The sequence below is a fragment of the Mytilus galloprovincialis genome, chromosome 2 (genome assembly GCF_965363235.1).
Source record: "Mytilus galloprovincialis chromosome 2, xbMytGall1.hap1.1, whole genome shotgun sequence".
NCBI classification, from domain to species: Eukaryota; Metazoa; Mollusca; class Bivalvia; order Mytilida; family Mytilidae; genus Mytilus; species Mytilus galloprovincialis.
This window is the reverse complement of record NC_134839.1, coordinates 72362999-72379879: the sequence shown is the minus strand read 5'-3', so window position 1 is coordinate 72379879 and position 16881 is coordinate 72362999. Positions and strand designations below refer to the sequence as shown.

The following is a 16881-nucleotide window of genomic DNA, read 5'->3' as shown; positions in this document are numbered from 1 at the left end:
GAAATAGACACTTAAGTGTTTAAAAAGTGTCCAAAATCTTACGTTAGATGACCCTGAAATTTGAGGCCAAAATCAGCCCTTACCGGATATACTCCTTTACTTTGAAGGATGATCAATGGACAAGCTTGTGAAACAGCAATAAAATTGAGAATGGAAACAGGACACAATACATTTATTTTTTATCATTTTATGAAGAAATAGTGGTATCTAAATGTTATTTATATCATATTGGTATTTGATAAGTTTAGATCATTATCCCCCATAATTATAATGTACACAACATGTTTCATAAAACACTCACAAAGATGTTGATGAACTACAAAGAAAATTTAATCAATTGTGAATTAACATTAGAATAATTACTCAGTCTTACAAATGACTCAATTAATAAATCCCGATCTTCCTTCTTTAAGAAATCCTTTGGGTCAGAGTAGTATATCCAGCTCCTTGAATTTTCATTCACACTTTCTTTACGTAGTTCATCCATGTGATCATAGTTGAATTCCAACAAAGTTAAAATGACCTAAAATTTAAATTAAATTAAGTGATACAAAATATGTACATTTTTGTACAATCAATTTAAAGGAATCATAATTTTGTTTAGTTCAATCATTAGTGATAGGGAAAAAGTGAAATAATAATTTGCTTTTAGCAGCCATTTGGTTAATATAATATAAAATAAGCCAAAAAAAACCCACAGATAATGAATTATACACTTGCAAATGAATAATTTGACCTCATTAATTCATGTGGACTTACATTGAACCTCTTAGCTAGAGATGGGTTTTACATGAATTAGGCGTGTTCAGCTGTTAAAAGGTCAAGAATGGAAGTGAAACAAGGCTAAACCATTTGGTTGACTGATTGATAAAAAAACCCTCAATCTAATACAGGTTAAAAACCATTATATTAACATATTCTTTTAACCTATAATATGAAATCAAATAGACCTAGAAAAATCAATTGCACGAGTTCTCTTCAGACTTTTTAAATTTGGATATATATGTTTAAGTATGTCATGTATGTTGAAAGTTGAATATGAGAATTTTAGTCAAATTGGTGAACAAGATAAACTCAGTTTAACCAACTTTCTTTTATGAATTATGAGTTTCTGTATTTGGCTAGAAATAATAGTCTCTGAAAAGTAGTCTTATAATGTGAATTCTCTGATACATTTCTGTACAACTAATGGAAGGGAAAATGCAAGGTAAATTAAGAACTAACAAATTTACTTACTTGTTTTACATTGTCATTTCGGGTTTTTCATAGCTGACTATGCGGTATGGGCTTTGCACATTGTTGAAGGCCATACTGTGACCTATAGATGTTAATTTCTGTGTCATTTTAGTCTCTTGTGGACAGTTGTTTCATTGGCAATCATACCACATCTTCTTTTTTATAAGAACTAACAAATATACTTACTTGAGTTCCTATAACAATCATTCCTGGATGTAATCTACAACGCTTCTTTTTACTAGCAAATCTGCCCCCATATGCTGGAGCATGTACCAAGAGCTCTCCTCCATGTTGTCCTAGAACAGTCTGATTAACTCGTTTATAAATTTCTGGTTTCCTGTTATCAGATATTTCATATTCATTACTTGAACTTGAAGTGTCTCCATCCATTCTTCTAAACTGTCTTTTGTTCATGTGTCTTTTCAAAAGGTTACATGTACTTTCATTTACTCCTTGGTACAATTTGTTTTCCTGATTTTAAAGACATATAACAGTAAATAATGATTTCTTTTGAAAAATACCTAGTAGATATCTTTAGCAAGCATACAGTATGGTTGACCAAATTATAACTGGTGACTTTGACATGTTTAAAACCTCTTCTCCAAACATGTTAGCCAAATTCCAAGGTGAGCTGAAATCCATAAACTGGAAATATTACTTAGAAATTCTAACAGACAATATGAAAAATGTAAAATAGAAGTGTTGAAACTAGATGATCTTAAAGAATTGGCTTAAGCTGGGATTTCCTTCATATAAACTATAATGAAATAAGTGTGCACACCCTGAAATGTCTCGCCTGCTGTAGTGAAAACGATAGAATGAATGTTGAAAGTCTTGAAGATAAAGGTTTTTACTACAAGTATCACATAAGCTGATCCATGACAATGAGGTTAAGGTCAGATACTTGCCAGACAGACATGTACACCTAGCAATCATTCCATACACCAAATATAGTTTACAGAATCTAAGAAGAGGATCTAACTACAAAAACTTTACATTGACACTGAACACAGAAAATGAGGTCAAGGAAGCTGATACCTGCAGACCAACATGTACACCTTACATTAATTCTATACACCAAATAACATTGACATATCGCTGATAGTATTTGAACAAGAGTGCACACACTGAAATGTCTCGCCTTCTTTACTAATTATTGATTTTATGTTGTTAGTCCTAAGTATAAAGCTTTACTACAACTTTCACATAAAATTATCATGATCCAAGAAAATGAGGTCAATGCAGGGGTCGAAATTAGCGCTAGTCCGGTAGTCCGGGACTAGTAAAATTTGCCAGTAGATTTTGTTAGCTGGTGGTCCGGCGGACCAGTAGAAATTTGTCGATAAAAATCACTGATTGCATCGCAATCTCTGTTTGTTTACAAAACAATTTACATGTGAAATCATGTAAATTGTTTTTACATGATTTCAATTACACGGTACTGGGGGGTATTACAATTGATCAAGTTAATTAATATCTCGGGTGAGCGTCATTCACAACAATATAAAATGTGGAAATTTTTGGAAGGAGTTAAACCGCCGGACAAAAAAATTAAGATAATTAACTGAAAATCAAAAGGAAGATCGAAATAAAGTACACGAAAGTGACAAAAGGAAACGCAAATACCAAAAATCATGGGAAAAAGATCGTGAATGGTTGCATTATATAGTAGATCGGAATTTAATGAACTGTACAATATGTGAAAAATTTGATAAAGAAAATCATTGAGATTACCAAAGCCTTTATCAAAATCAGAATAAAGACTATTCCTTTGTCTAACTTATGTAAACGAAAGCATCAAAAAAAAATATTAAACATCTGTCATTTATATTTGTGTTTGTCAAATTAATGTCATTTTTGCAGACCAGTAGATTTGAAGCCGGACCAGTAGAGTTTTCAGTCCACTGGTCCGGCTGGCCAGTACACAAAAAAGCTTAAATTCGACCCCTGGGTCAAGGTCATATAAACAAAACCTTACAAGCATTCAATACACTAAATATAGTTTAGACCTATTGCTTATAATTTCTAAGAAACAGACATAATCAAGAAAACTAAACATTGACCAATGAACCATGAAAATAAGGTCAAGGTCAGATAAACCATGCGAGGCAGACATGTACAGCTTATAATTCTTCCATACAACAAATATACCTGACCTTTTGCTTATAGTTTAAGAAAAACAGACCAAAACACAAAATCTTAACACTGAACAATGAACCATGAAAATGAGATCAAGATCAAATAAAATCTTCAAAACTGACATGTACATCATAAAATATTTCCATACACCAAATATAGTTGACCTATTACATATAGTATTAGAAAAAAAAGACCAAAAACTCAAAAAACTTAACTTTGACCACTGAACCATGAAAATGAGGTCAAGGTCAGATAACACCTGCCAGCTAGACATGTACACCTTACAATCATTCCATACATCAAATATAGTAGACCTATTGCATACAGTATACGAAAAACAGACCAATACACAAAACTTTTAACTATAACCACTATAAAACCATGAAAATGAGGTCACGGTCAGATGACACCTACCAGTTGGACATGTACACCTAACAGTCCTTTCATACACCTTGATAGCAAAAAAACCAGATTATTTTTACAAACATTTATGCATGTATTGCTGGGCCTGCTATTTATCAAAAGTCTTATTCTGAATAACTGACATACTTTTTTTTAGTAGTGAAGCTACCTATTGAAAGAATGGTGTGAACCAGATTTCCATACAGCATTTCTTGGCTCTGCATTTCCTCTAAATATAATTTCCTTTAAATAGGTTTATTAACAAAGAAATTTTAAACTAAAAATTCTGAACCGTAAATTTAAATTCTCTTTTGTAAAGTTAAATAGATGTCATGATAATTTTGTTTAAAATCATAGACTATCTGGGTTACAGATTACCATGAATATGCCCAAACTCCTCTCCTTTTCTTGTTTTTAGCATTTTAAAATCCAAATTTATTAAATTGTAAATTTTCAATTGAACATCAAACATAGACATTACAAGTTATGTACATGTCTATGACACTTTTCAAATTTATTATTCTAAATATGTAACCATTTAAATTTGGAGTTATTGATGCTTATAGAAATCAAACAAACTATAGATAATGATATACAGTAATAAGATTGGTAAAACCCTTGAATTGTATAGATATTGCATTTGCTAAGTGCATGTTTAACTGTGAAAATCCAAATATAATTATATAAGAAGTCGCTGTACATCATTTACATGTACTGAAAACTCATAAATTATTGCCTGCATATATATATATATATATAAATAAATTTGTTGTATTTACTGTCTTCTGATTTGTTAAAAATATTACTTTTATTTTCAATTTGTCAATTTTAAAGGCGACACACCCACTCTGATGTAGCTATATATATAGTGTATTCATACGCAAACATGTGTGTACGTTGTTATTGTTAATATAAATAATATAAAATGTTCTTTGAGCCTTATTTTTAATAGAAATTTATTTATAATGAATGGCAATAATTTATTTTGAATTTATTGAACCATAAAATTATTTTTGACTCTTTACATATGGTATAAAGTAATTCAATCAATCAAATGAACATGATGAAATAAACTAATTGTCAGAAGTGCTTGAAGAAACTGTAAAATATCTCAATTAAATTTTACCTCTTCAATAGAAACAACAGCCACTATACTTGGAGAAACAGAATCAACAAAATGTTTTGTCATTATAACTATATCTGATTCAGATGTAACAGTTTGTTTTAGAATTGTCATCTGTGTCTTCCATTCTTCACCTTGGCTGTAAAAATAAAACATCCAGAATTTAAACTGTCCTCATGTATATAGCTACTGATCATGGAACAATTATTCTTTCAAAACCTAAACAGGTAATAATAGCAAAAGTGAAATCTGAACTGGTTATGGACTTTATGATGCAAAATGTACATTTAAAAGGTTGAAAGGTATTTTGTATAAGGTTTATTGGTCCTTCTTCTAAATGCCTTAATACCTTGATATATTTTCGCTTTCTATGTTTTAATTATTTTGTACTTATTATTGATTTTAATTCTATTATTTTTCTATCAATATAATTATTTATGTTCATATATCTTTCATATATACGTTTTTAGTTCTTTTAAACATAACATTTTTTTTTATTTCATTTTGTTTTGTGGTTAACTTAATATATTTCTATCATGTATATATGTAAAGCGCCTTAGAGTGATTTTATTGTTATATAGGGCGCTATAGAAATTTTTACTATTACTATTATTATTATTGATATATTTCCCACCCTTTTCTGAATATTGAATTTGACTTTCACTTAATAGTAACATGTATTATTGCTTCAAGGTTAAGAAGACCAGCTCAAGAGCAAAGTCTCAGCAATTTACAAGAAATCATCATAAAAAATTCACATGGAAACGATTCAATTATGTTTAGTTAAAAGTACCGAAAATGTGTTCATGGTACATAGATGTCCAACTCCCAATATCATTTCCTATGTTCAGTAGACTGTAAAATTGGAGTAAAAACTCTAATTGGCATAAAAATTAGAAAGATCAAGTTTAACATGTAATAGGGAACATGTGTATTAAGTTTCTTCAAGTTGATTGGACATCACCCTTCATCAAAAACTGCCTTGGCCAAAATCTTAATCCTGAAGCGGTACAGATGGACGGACAGATGAACAAATGCACAGACAGAAAACATAATGCCCCTAAGTGGGGCATAAAAAGGGAGATTTTTGGAATAATAAACATTATTGAGACAACAACCCAACATTACAAAAAACTAAATGACATCTACATGATCTAGAAGTCAACATGTGTTATTCAACAATAAATCAGTGTCTATACAATATGTCAAGCTTCATTAATTATTCAAACCTGAAATGGTTATTTTATTGTAGCCCAAGAGGCCACTGTGGCAGAGTAGACAAAGTAGTTACTACTTTAATCACTAGCCAGTCAACACTGAGATTGTTGTCTTACCCTGTCAACACTGAGATTGTTGTCTTACCCTGCTCTATCAGGTGCACTCGACTTCAATCTTATAAATTGACTAGGATTGTCAGTTTTACTATTGAAGGTTCTTGTTTTTCTCTGGGTACTCTTAGCTTCTTCAACCAAAAAAAATTGGCCGCCACGAAATTGCCCCAAACACGGTTCTTAAAAGTGGCATTAAAAGGCAAAAAATCAAATAAAATATATTGTAGCCATAAAGAACATCAAACTTGAACTGCAGAACACACATACATGTAACATACTAGATTGCAAAGTTTAAAGGTACATGTGTTACTCACCCAGGAACTAGATTGACCATCCTCACCAAAGATTTAAATAAATCATTAAACACAGCTTCTGATAGATTCCTTCCATACTTGTTTATTTCCCCTCCACACTTGTCCCTCCGTGATTGGGAATGTACCATGAGTGCTGTACTTGTAGTGAAATCTTCTACTTTACTGGAAAAAAAATTAATATATACAAATCATGTTTTACCCCGCAGTGGTTCTGGTTCTGGTTCACGGGAGCCTGCAGCTTAGGATTTGAAATGAGCAGACATTCATACTGTTTGGCTTGCAATTATGGAACTTTTACAATAACAGGTAGACTAGCTAGCTGCCAACGTATTTTAGTATATATCATAATGTAATTATATTCAACCATATGCATGTATGTCCTTTAATCATGTTAATAAACATCTTGTTTATATTTACATTATGCATAGTTTGACAAATATCCCAGAACTTGAGTAAACAAATCCTTACTTCAGGTTCTAAAGCATTTTAAGCTGAGCATGAACTTGAGACAAAGTCCTATGCAATACACATTTCAGAACAGAAAAAAAGTCAAAAACCTGTACACTGTGAGTAATTCAATAGTTGTCCTTTGTTGCTGTACATGTATATTATATATTTCTCTTCATTTACAAATTGTACATAAATCGGGCTTTTAGTTTTCTTGTCTGAATTAATTTACATTTGTCATTCTAGGTCATTTATAGCTTGCTGCATGTATACTGTATGTGTTTTACTCATTGTTCAAGGCTGTACAGAGTCCTATAGTTGCTTACTTCTAAATTTTGTACCTCATTTGATCTCTGATTGAGAGTTGTTTTGAGTCGTTAGCAATCATGCCACATCTTCCTAATTAAAACAAATAATGATCAGGCAGAGTTATTTTTTCCTTCAATGCCCATGATGCCAGACTGATTTACATTGATTTAATATTAATGGATATATATACATGTATGATTCCAAAGAATTAGCATACATGTAGTACAATGTACATGACTATTTAAAACTTGAAATTAAATCATTTATTGTATAATATGACAGATTTTTTAAAACAATAATACTATTTATTATAATAATTAATACAATTTTGTATATACATTAGTGAAAACTCACTTAGACTATGGTAAGTCAGTATTGGCACCTTTCATAAAGAAATTTATTGAAATTGAAAATGTACAAAAAAGGGCAACATGACAGATACCTGGATTCAACAAATTAAGTTACCACGAAAAACTGAAAAAAATTAAGCTGCCAACATTGTCACCATGGTCATATAGAAGGGTCCAAAGGGACATGATTGAGACATATAAGATACATGTACTTAATGAAAAATATGATCCAGAAACAACTTACAAGTAGATTTCTCAAATTAATGTCAAACACCTAAAATAGGCAAACATGTAGCACAAGAGTTAAAAAAAAAATGTACATGTAATAGCAACAAAGTTATTCACCAACAATTAAAAACAACCTATATAAGAATTGCCAAGTTATGGAACAAGTTACCAGATAAAGTAACAATAGCGCCATCTATAAATGTATTTAAAAATAGATTAGATAATGACTGGGAATACGAAGAAATCTATTATTTTGATTAATTATCAAGCTGAAATAACCGGAAGCAGCAACAGAAATAATAGAGATAACAATTCAATATATGAGTTGAGTGAAGAAAAACTGTGAGGATCTTGTACCGGAAAACATCATTAGGTATCATTAAGTATATACTAGAACACACCTGTGATATCGCGGGTCCGTGACTGAATTAAAGTATATAACTATGCGCAAACCTTATTTTAGTATTATAATGGTCATCTGATAAAGTCATGCCGATTATAAGATACAACGTTTTCTCTGCTATCAAAGTCTTTCTGTTTGAACCTGTCGAACTGGAACTTATCAATTATTTGTAATATTAAATATTTAGAAAGCAAAAGTTCCTGGAATGGAATATTTTTTAATCAACAGCATTGTCCTTTATTAGTTATAAATAAAGTTGAATTCTTTGATTCGCTGTTTTACGCCATGCCCGCTAACAAATTGAAAACTGTACCTATACGCCTTATTTTTAGTCACAGATTTTTAGTATTCGTATTGTTATCTTAGAAAGTCTTACTGATTAAAATACTACAATAGGTAACAATTTGACAATTTAGTAGTGTCAACCCTGTGATTATGACCCGCGTATATAGCATATTAATCCTGAATACACCGTTTGGTGGTGCGCCTTATATGCGGAACGTACAGATAAGGTAATAGGTAACAGACAGACATGGGGTAATTGAAATATGTAATTGTAATTGACTGTAATTAATTACAATTTATCATGTAATTGAATGTAATGTGTAATTGAGCATTTTTTCAATTACATGTAATTGAATGTAATTAATTACATAGCCAAAATTGCCTGTAATTGACAATTACTTTTCAATTACAAGTCAATTACATTTGAAATTTTGGATCAAAAGATTAAATCTTGTGTTTTCTCAAAAAATTATTAAAAGCAATAACCTTAACAAATGTTGTAAGCTGACAAAGAAAAGCCTTCACAGTATACTTTCTGTATTAACACAACCATGGTAGATTCTTCATTTTGTATTGAATGATAAAAAAAATGTAGACACATGCCATAATTTTAAAAGAAACCACTAGGAAGTCACTGTCTTGACCTTAATTAGTAGATTTAGATAGATATTTTAAGACATTGATTTAACATAATTAACTTTATTCAAGGACTTAAATAACCAATAAATATAACCTCTGGCTATTTGTTTTATTACAAACTATATAATGACTGTTTTTATAACAGTTATGTTAAACAGATATAAGGCTAATTAGAGAGAGATAAATATACCCCTAGGGCCTATAGGTACATGTTTAAATTCTTGAAGGGATAATGCATATGACAAAATCTCACTTGCAAAATTTGTTCACTATATATATGAATGTTGAAAGAAAACATTTTATCAGATTTAAAAATGAGCTCCAAGAGTGTACTGGAACATTTTACTGTTCCTGATGACTTCCAAAATGGAAATACTTTCAAAGGAAAATGTATGCATTGTGGCACCCTCATTAGTGGAAGTTATAAAGTTACATCCAACTTTGTTACACATATGAAGGTAATACTATATAAGAATTTTAAAAATTAATAAATTCATAATGCTTCTTTTTCATTTCTAATCAGATTTCATTTATCTTATATCCTCTAATAGCTTACATTTAAATTTGGAAAATATTTTGTTTATTAAATTAATTAGTTGTGATTAAAACTAAAGTTTATTTTTGTTTTAAGAAGTCAGATTTCTAAATCACTTATTTAAGATAAATAATTTGAATAAGCTGGGATAAAAATGAAAATCATTTCAAAAAATAAAAAATAGTGCTCTTTTTTTGTATCATTTACAATCAAATAAATTTAAATAAATGTAAAATTTCAATAGGTAAATTAAAACAATTTAATATTTTCAAGATTTTAAATAAGGCCTTTTGTAATTTTCAGAGAAAACACAGAGATTTGTACATTCTGCATTCTGAGAATAAAGAAATTCAACCAACATTGACACAATGCATAAAAAAAAGTGTAAAATATTCACCGTCTGATCCAAAACAGTTAGAAATGACAAATGCTCTTATAATGTTCATAGCTGGGGATCTTTTACCACTCTCTATTGTCGAAAGTGAAGAATTTAAAAACTTGATGGAAAAAGCTGACACTAAGTATCAAGTGCCTAGCAGAAAGCATTTATCTTCGAAACTTCTACATGAAAAATCGGTTGAAATAAAAAATAACCTTGTAAATACTCTTAAAAGAGCTGAAAGTGTGTGTTTAACCATTGATCTCTGGTCTAGTAGACAAATGAGAGGATTTTTGGGAATCACAGGCCACTTTATTTTGGACTGGGCTATGAAGTCTGTCATGATATGCTGTAAACGATTCAAAGGTAGACACACAGCAGAATCCATCAGGAGTGAATATGAAGAAGTTGTTACTTCATTTGAAATAGGTTTTAAAATTGCTGCAATAGTCAGTGACAATGCTAGTAATATGGTCAAAGCATTTTCAATTCCTGGCTTTGATGACTTTAAGGTAGATCATGAGAGTTCTGATGAGGAAATTGATGATGTAGACAAAGAAATTGAAGATGACCAGTCTGATGATTTACATTTATCCGACTGCTTACCCAAACATTCAAGATGCTTTGCACACACCTTACAATTGGTTGTTAAGGATGGCCTGAAAGATTGTTCACCCCACCTTAAAACTGTTATTACAAAGGCATCAAATATTGTCAGTTTTGTTAGGAAATCTATTATTGCTTCAGAAATCCTTGAAGATTATAAAAGATTGCAAGCTGCTAATGCTACAAGATGGAATTCACAACTGCATATGATTTGCTCAGTTTTGAATGTGCCAGAATTAGAATTGGACAAAATAGACTGTAAAACTAAGCTTTCATCCTATGAGAGAAAACTGCTTTCTGAATTATGTACTATACTTGAACCTTTTGACAAAGCTACAGTCCTTGTCCAAGGTGAAAAAACTGTAACTGCTAGCTTGCCAATTCCTGTAACACTTGGATTAAAACACCAGTTAAAACTTATATCAGTTGACTATAATTGTAAAATGATAAAATCATTGAAATCTTCTGTTGAAGAAAGATTGTTTCAGTTTGTAGAGGATGAAGCATATATTCTTGCTAGCTTTTTAGACCCAAGATTTAAGACCAGATGGTGTGAAACTGAACAGATTGATCAGTGTTTAGCTGTTGTTAAGGACAAACTTAGTCAAGTCCCTACATCATCTGAGCCCCCTTGTGATCAAAATTCTCCCCCATGTAAGCGAGCAAAAAATGATGATCTTTTCAGTTTCATGCCAGCCCCATCAGTGGAAAGAAAAAGAAACCCTTCAGGGATTTCTGTAAGTTCAGAAATGGATGATTACTTGTCAGATAATTGTATTAATATGTCAAAAGACCCTCTTTTGTATTGGCATAGTAACTGTCAACGTTTACCACGTCTAGCTAAGTTAGCAGTGCAATATTTAGCTATTCCAGCCACATCTGCACCAGTTGAACGCTTATTTAGCACTGCTGGAAAAACAATTAGGCCGGAAAGGTGCAGACTGGCTGATGGAACATTTGAAAAGCTGATGATGGTCAAATGTAATGGGAAAATGCTTAAATAAGTTATATGACACAATACAAAAATGTATATACTAGTTGAACACTGTCTAATTGTTATAACTATAGAGCAATGTATAATACTTATGTACATATCATATAATAAATGCATGTTTTCAATGTTTTATCTTAAATTTCCTTTCAAATGTAATTGAAGTAATTAATTACATTTGCCAAGTAATTGGAATGTAATTAATTACATTGGTAAAAAAAGTCAAATGTAATGTGTAATTTAATTGAAGATTTTGTAATTGTAATTGAATGTAATTAATTACTTTCAAATGTAATTGACCCCATGTCTGATAGGTAACAGGTGAATATACTATTGGTATCGGTATCGGACTTGACCCGGAACTTCTTAATTATTGGCAATATTAATTACGTGGAAAACAAAAGGGCCTGGAGTGGTGTAATTTTTAATCTACACCTTTGTACTATATTAGTTATATATAAAGTTGAATTCTTTGATTCGTCGTTTTTACGTGATGACGGCTGACAAATTGGACCTCATAATTTTAGTATTATAGATATACATGTGTAACACTGTGTAATGAAAGAAATTAAAATAGATAAATTGATTGTTGCTTGCTATTATCAATAAGTTAATGTACAGTAGTAAATTTTTTGTGCCTTCTACATATTATAATACAGTATATCGTCTCGTATTGTGTTTTCGATCGTCTTACTTTTTCGACCTAATTCTACTTTCACACCCCGTATGCTGCGCATGCCTGCATGACGTCATTTTCAGCTGCTATACTTAGTAACAATGCAATAGCAAATGATACCATGTGTGGTGAAGAATTTTCAAATAAAGTTATTATAATTAAGTATTTACATTTTTTTATTTGATATCATATGTTTGTACCCTTTCACTAATACCAGTTTTACCTTCCAAAAGAATCGGTCTAAAATAAACAAATTTTTTAAACTTGTGGCAGATCGAGGTCTTTTTGCATGCAAAGTTAACTTCCAGATCATTAAGTCACGACTGTCAGGTGGTTAGTTGTAATACTTAAAAGTTAATTTGAATACGGAATGACATGTATATTTAACCATTTAATTGATTAAGCCATAAGTTACATTTGTAGATCGCCTCTAACACTATGATATTATTACGTAAGTATTTCTGTATTGGCCTTGTTATTGGTCCGAAGCTTGCTGTATTGGCCTGAGCCAGAACTATTCCAACGTCTGCTTTCAAAATGCTCTTCAAATGAATGTGACCGTCTTTAGCCTGAAATATATGCCATGCTGACTTTTCAGCATGTTTGAGGTGACTAAATGAAAACTGCGTCTTCCAAACAAATGTTTACTATCAGTTTGTGTTTATCGTGACTTTCGATGTAAAAACTAGAGACATTCCGAAATCCTGCACTTGTGTCATCTCGGCCAATACAGAAAAAATTCTATATTGGTCGAGTTATTCTGTATTGGCCGAGTTTACACCTTGTATTGCATAGGCAGTTTTCATCACATTAAGTCCAATAACAGTGTATACGTAGTTAATTAATAATTTGATATAAACTTTGGTAGCAAATTTTTAAACAATTCCGGATTTGTACGACACATACACATGTTGAAAATACAATACACGAGGATCAATGAGGATACATTTTGTATGTTATATGGAACCTGGGACCAGTTAATATAATATATATGGCAATAATATAATTCCCCACCTTACCTTAACAGATTTTTACTTAAATTCTCAACTATTTCTCTATAGTATTTCTCTGTATTGTATCTATGAAGGTCAGATATATTAAACGAGAACTCTATTTGATCTTGAAGTTTCTTCACCAGCTCTTTTTGGTTCGATGTTAAATCTCCAAACATTCCTGTTTGTTCGTATACCATATCTAAGATTGAATGGCAGGATATTGCTTCGTATTTGTAGTAGACACCAAGCGACTCAAGATAAGTTAGTGTCCAATAAGAAGTACATGATGGTAGGAGATCTGAATGAAAATCGGCACATATTTGATCATGTTGATCAGTATGAATACTCGAAATTTTTCGTCTATTCATGCTTTTTCGATGTCGTTCTTTAGGCACATCGATGTCCTCGCTAGATGATGAACTTTCTCTAATCCTTACATTTCCATTGTTTATAAATTGATCGATACCAAAGTCTGAATTAGGGATGCGTTCTTTTGTTTTCTCAGTCATGATTTTTATTCTGGGGCTGTCAAGGAAAGGGAATGCATCGTTAACATCGTTGTTTTCTTTTTAAAACCCTACAAGGTTGGACTTCATTATATCTATGCTTTACTTTAAAAAAAGGGACCAATATATCAATAAGAGTTCAATTTTACATAGCAGTCAAATATGGAATTCAGAAACAAAATTTCAATGCAAAAAAAACCCAAGTTGGCAACTTAGTTGCTTTCTTTAAAAAAAGAAAAGCAATACGTGAACATGATCACTTCCGGTTCATGGTGATGGTTGATGTCTCTTTTGGTGCTGGGAATATTTGATAAATATATTGTGTTGTATAGCGTTATAAACCATAACAAAGTGTATATTTTGTACAAAACAATTGATATTTAGTATTATCGACAAAAACATTCAAATTAATACCTACCTTTCCTGTCTACAAACAATAATATTTGGTAGCTGTATTTTGATTTTCGCGGGGCCCGTGCACATCCGGTCCGCGGATATTCAAACCAACATTCAACACTGAACAATAAATACTACAAAAACCTCATCTCCTCTGCAAATAGTACTATAAACAAATAAGTCTTTATGCTAATTCACAGAAAACTGAATAAATTCCTTCAAAGGAGTAGGTTAACTCCTGCAGGTCGACCTAAATTAACACCCATCATAATAACTGACAGTAAAGGGTTTAATTTACAATCTCAAGCATTCACATCAGCTGAGAAAGATCTAACCTGGTATTGTATGAGAGGAGCTAGAATTAGAAATTGTAGAGAGTGGATTCGAGAATCTATTGACGCGATTATAGAAGAAGAAGGCAATATATGGGTGTACATATGGGCAGGTACTTGTGACTTTACTGCTAAAAACGAGAAATATATATCCCTGCGTACTCACGACACTGAGTCAATTGTTGAGGACTTTATTTCAGAAGCTAACCTTATCATCCAATGTGTCAACGCCCATCCCGGATCTATAAAGTAACTATATTAGAAGTACCACTATACAGCATTGTAAGTTGGAATTGGGCAGCTGGTATAGGTAGGGACGACAGAGAAAGGTTTCATGACCAAGAAAAACAACTGGAAGAACAAATAATTGCTGTCAATCGAAAAGTAAGAGAACTTAACGAAGCAAGCGAAAGTTACTCTCCAAATAATGGCAAAATTTAGCTCAGACCTTACACTCATCCAAAAATATAGAAAAGGTAGTAACCATCAAGTAGCCAGAAGGGTACAACACAGATTTGAATTATACTTTGACGGGATACATCCTAGGCAATTACTCTCTAAAGTTTGGCTGAGAAAAATAGAACAGCAAACAATAAAAGACTGCTGGGAAAATATAAATTAGTATTCTATGATTTAAAAGAAAACATCTTATCTCTAAATTGTAAGCGTTGGTTTCTCCACACTAAACTGGAATAAATTGGAAACCCATCACCATTAAAGCTACACTTTTTTTTATACATCAATAGAAAAAGAAAAACAGCATATGTTCTCTCCTAGACAGTAAGCGTGGGTTACTCCACACTAAACTGACATTTTATGTGTATTGAAAGTGAACGAAGGACCAAGGTTATTTTAGATTTTAACAAACACAAGGTTGCATTCTTCTAGACAGTAAGCGTGGATTCCACCACACTAAACTGACATCTTATAAAGTTTGGCTGCATTCTCTGGAACAAGTAAGCGTGGATTTCTCCTCACTAAACTAACATTGTGTCTCTAGTGGTAAACAACCAAAGGATAGAGGTCATTTTAGATTTTAAATACTAATCCCATACAAGGTTTTAGTAACATTATTCTGAACAGTAAGCGTGGATTACACCACACTATACTGACATCCTATAGAGTTCGACTGCATACTTCTGAATAAGTAAGCGTGGGTTTCCCCACACTATACTGACATTTTACAGAAATTTATAATCGAGCCTACAATCAAAAAACCTTTAGCTTTTAACAGTGTTCAACAAAAAGCCTATATCCAAAGTTTTAACCACATCTTACCAGCATTTTATTATAAACTGCTTTTATCATTTTAAAGATCTGATCATAAATTTTAATCACATTTTATCAGATCTGTTTTTAGTGTAATGCATATTTTAGAACTAGCATTAATATAGAACTATTTTAACTCGTACCATATATCTTAGACTGCATTTTAAAAGAACTGCTTATCACAAGATAACATAATATTAAACATTATATAAATATATATATATATATATGTTAAAAAGAAGAATAATGGATAAAATATTATCAACACGCTCTGCTTCAAGGACATCTGAAGAAAAATACAGGCAAAAAACCTTCGATCTGAATCTTGACAAAGCAATCTCCAAGAAAATTTTAGCTGCAAGAAGAGAAGTGCACTTTGCATATGAACAAACAAAAGGTGGATTGGTCGGGACTGTTGATGCAGTGACATTTGAATTATAAAGAATGCCATCCCACACTACTATGAAAATATCATGCCAGATAATAGATACGCCAAAACAACAGACGATCAAGACAGAAGAGGACTCACAGTCAGTAAAGTTTTCAAAGTATTTAATAAACATCAACATCAGTATACACTCACTCTTTATTACACAAACTGTAAATTTCTGGTAAATGGTAAAGATGTCCACACCTTTATTACAACCGACATACCTGAAATACATAAAGTGATTCAGGAAGTGATCTTAAATGGAGACAAAGTAGATCTCAAACGGCTAAATGAGAAACTTGAAGAAGAACTGCATAAGCTGACTAATCAATTAACACAAGATCTGACACCCCAAGATAATAATACATCGCACAGACCGCTAAATTATAATGATGAGGCGCAATGTAGCAAATGTAACAGAAACGTGCAATCGCGAGCCATATACTGTGACAAGGGACATCACTGGGTACACTATAGATGTATCAAACTATCTGACACTGAAATTGAAGCAGCTGAAAAATTAAATGATAATGAGTATTATACATGTAAACTTTGCATAT

The 16881-nt window shown here is 31.6% G+C and overlaps 2 protein-coding genes across 6 annotated transcripts; one reads left to right on the top strand and one right to left on the bottom strand.

Moving 5' to 3' along the window:
* Window positions 1-203: 203 nt before the first annotated feature.
* On the bottom strand, window positions 204-13935 carry LOC143064321 (uncharacterized). 5 transcript variants are annotated; one of them, XM_076237072.1, is made up of 5 exons: window positions 13413-13933; window positions 6546-6707; window positions 4904-5039; window positions 1423-1707; window positions 204-523 (listed from the first exon to the last, which is right to left on the bottom strand). In XM_076237072.1, exons 1-5 carry the CDS (start codon window positions 13895-13897, stop codon window positions 317-319), a joined length of 1275 nt encoding a protein of 424 aa, XP_076093187.1. In that variant the 5' UTR covers window positions 13898-13933; the 3' UTR covers window positions 204-316. The 5 variants fall into 5 exon arrangements, with proteins under 5 accessions (XP_076093187.1, XP_076093190.1, XP_076093191.1 ...); XM_076237075.1 differs by having other exon boundaries at window positions 13826-13928; XM_076237076.1 differs by lacking the exon at window positions 13413-13933 and adding an exon at window positions 12845-13199.
* LOC143064320 (zinc finger BED domain-containing protein 4-like) lies at window positions 9060-12032 on the top strand. Its single transcript, XM_076237071.1, has 2 exons — window positions 9060-9664; window positions 10045-12032. The coding sequence occupies exons 1-2, from the start codon at window positions 9488-9490 to the stop codon at window positions 11728-11730; spliced, it is 1863 nt and encodes a 620-aa protein (XP_076093186.1). The 5' UTR covers window positions 9060-9487; the 3' UTR covers window positions 11731-12032.
* Window positions 13936-16881: the final 2946 nt, after the last annotated feature.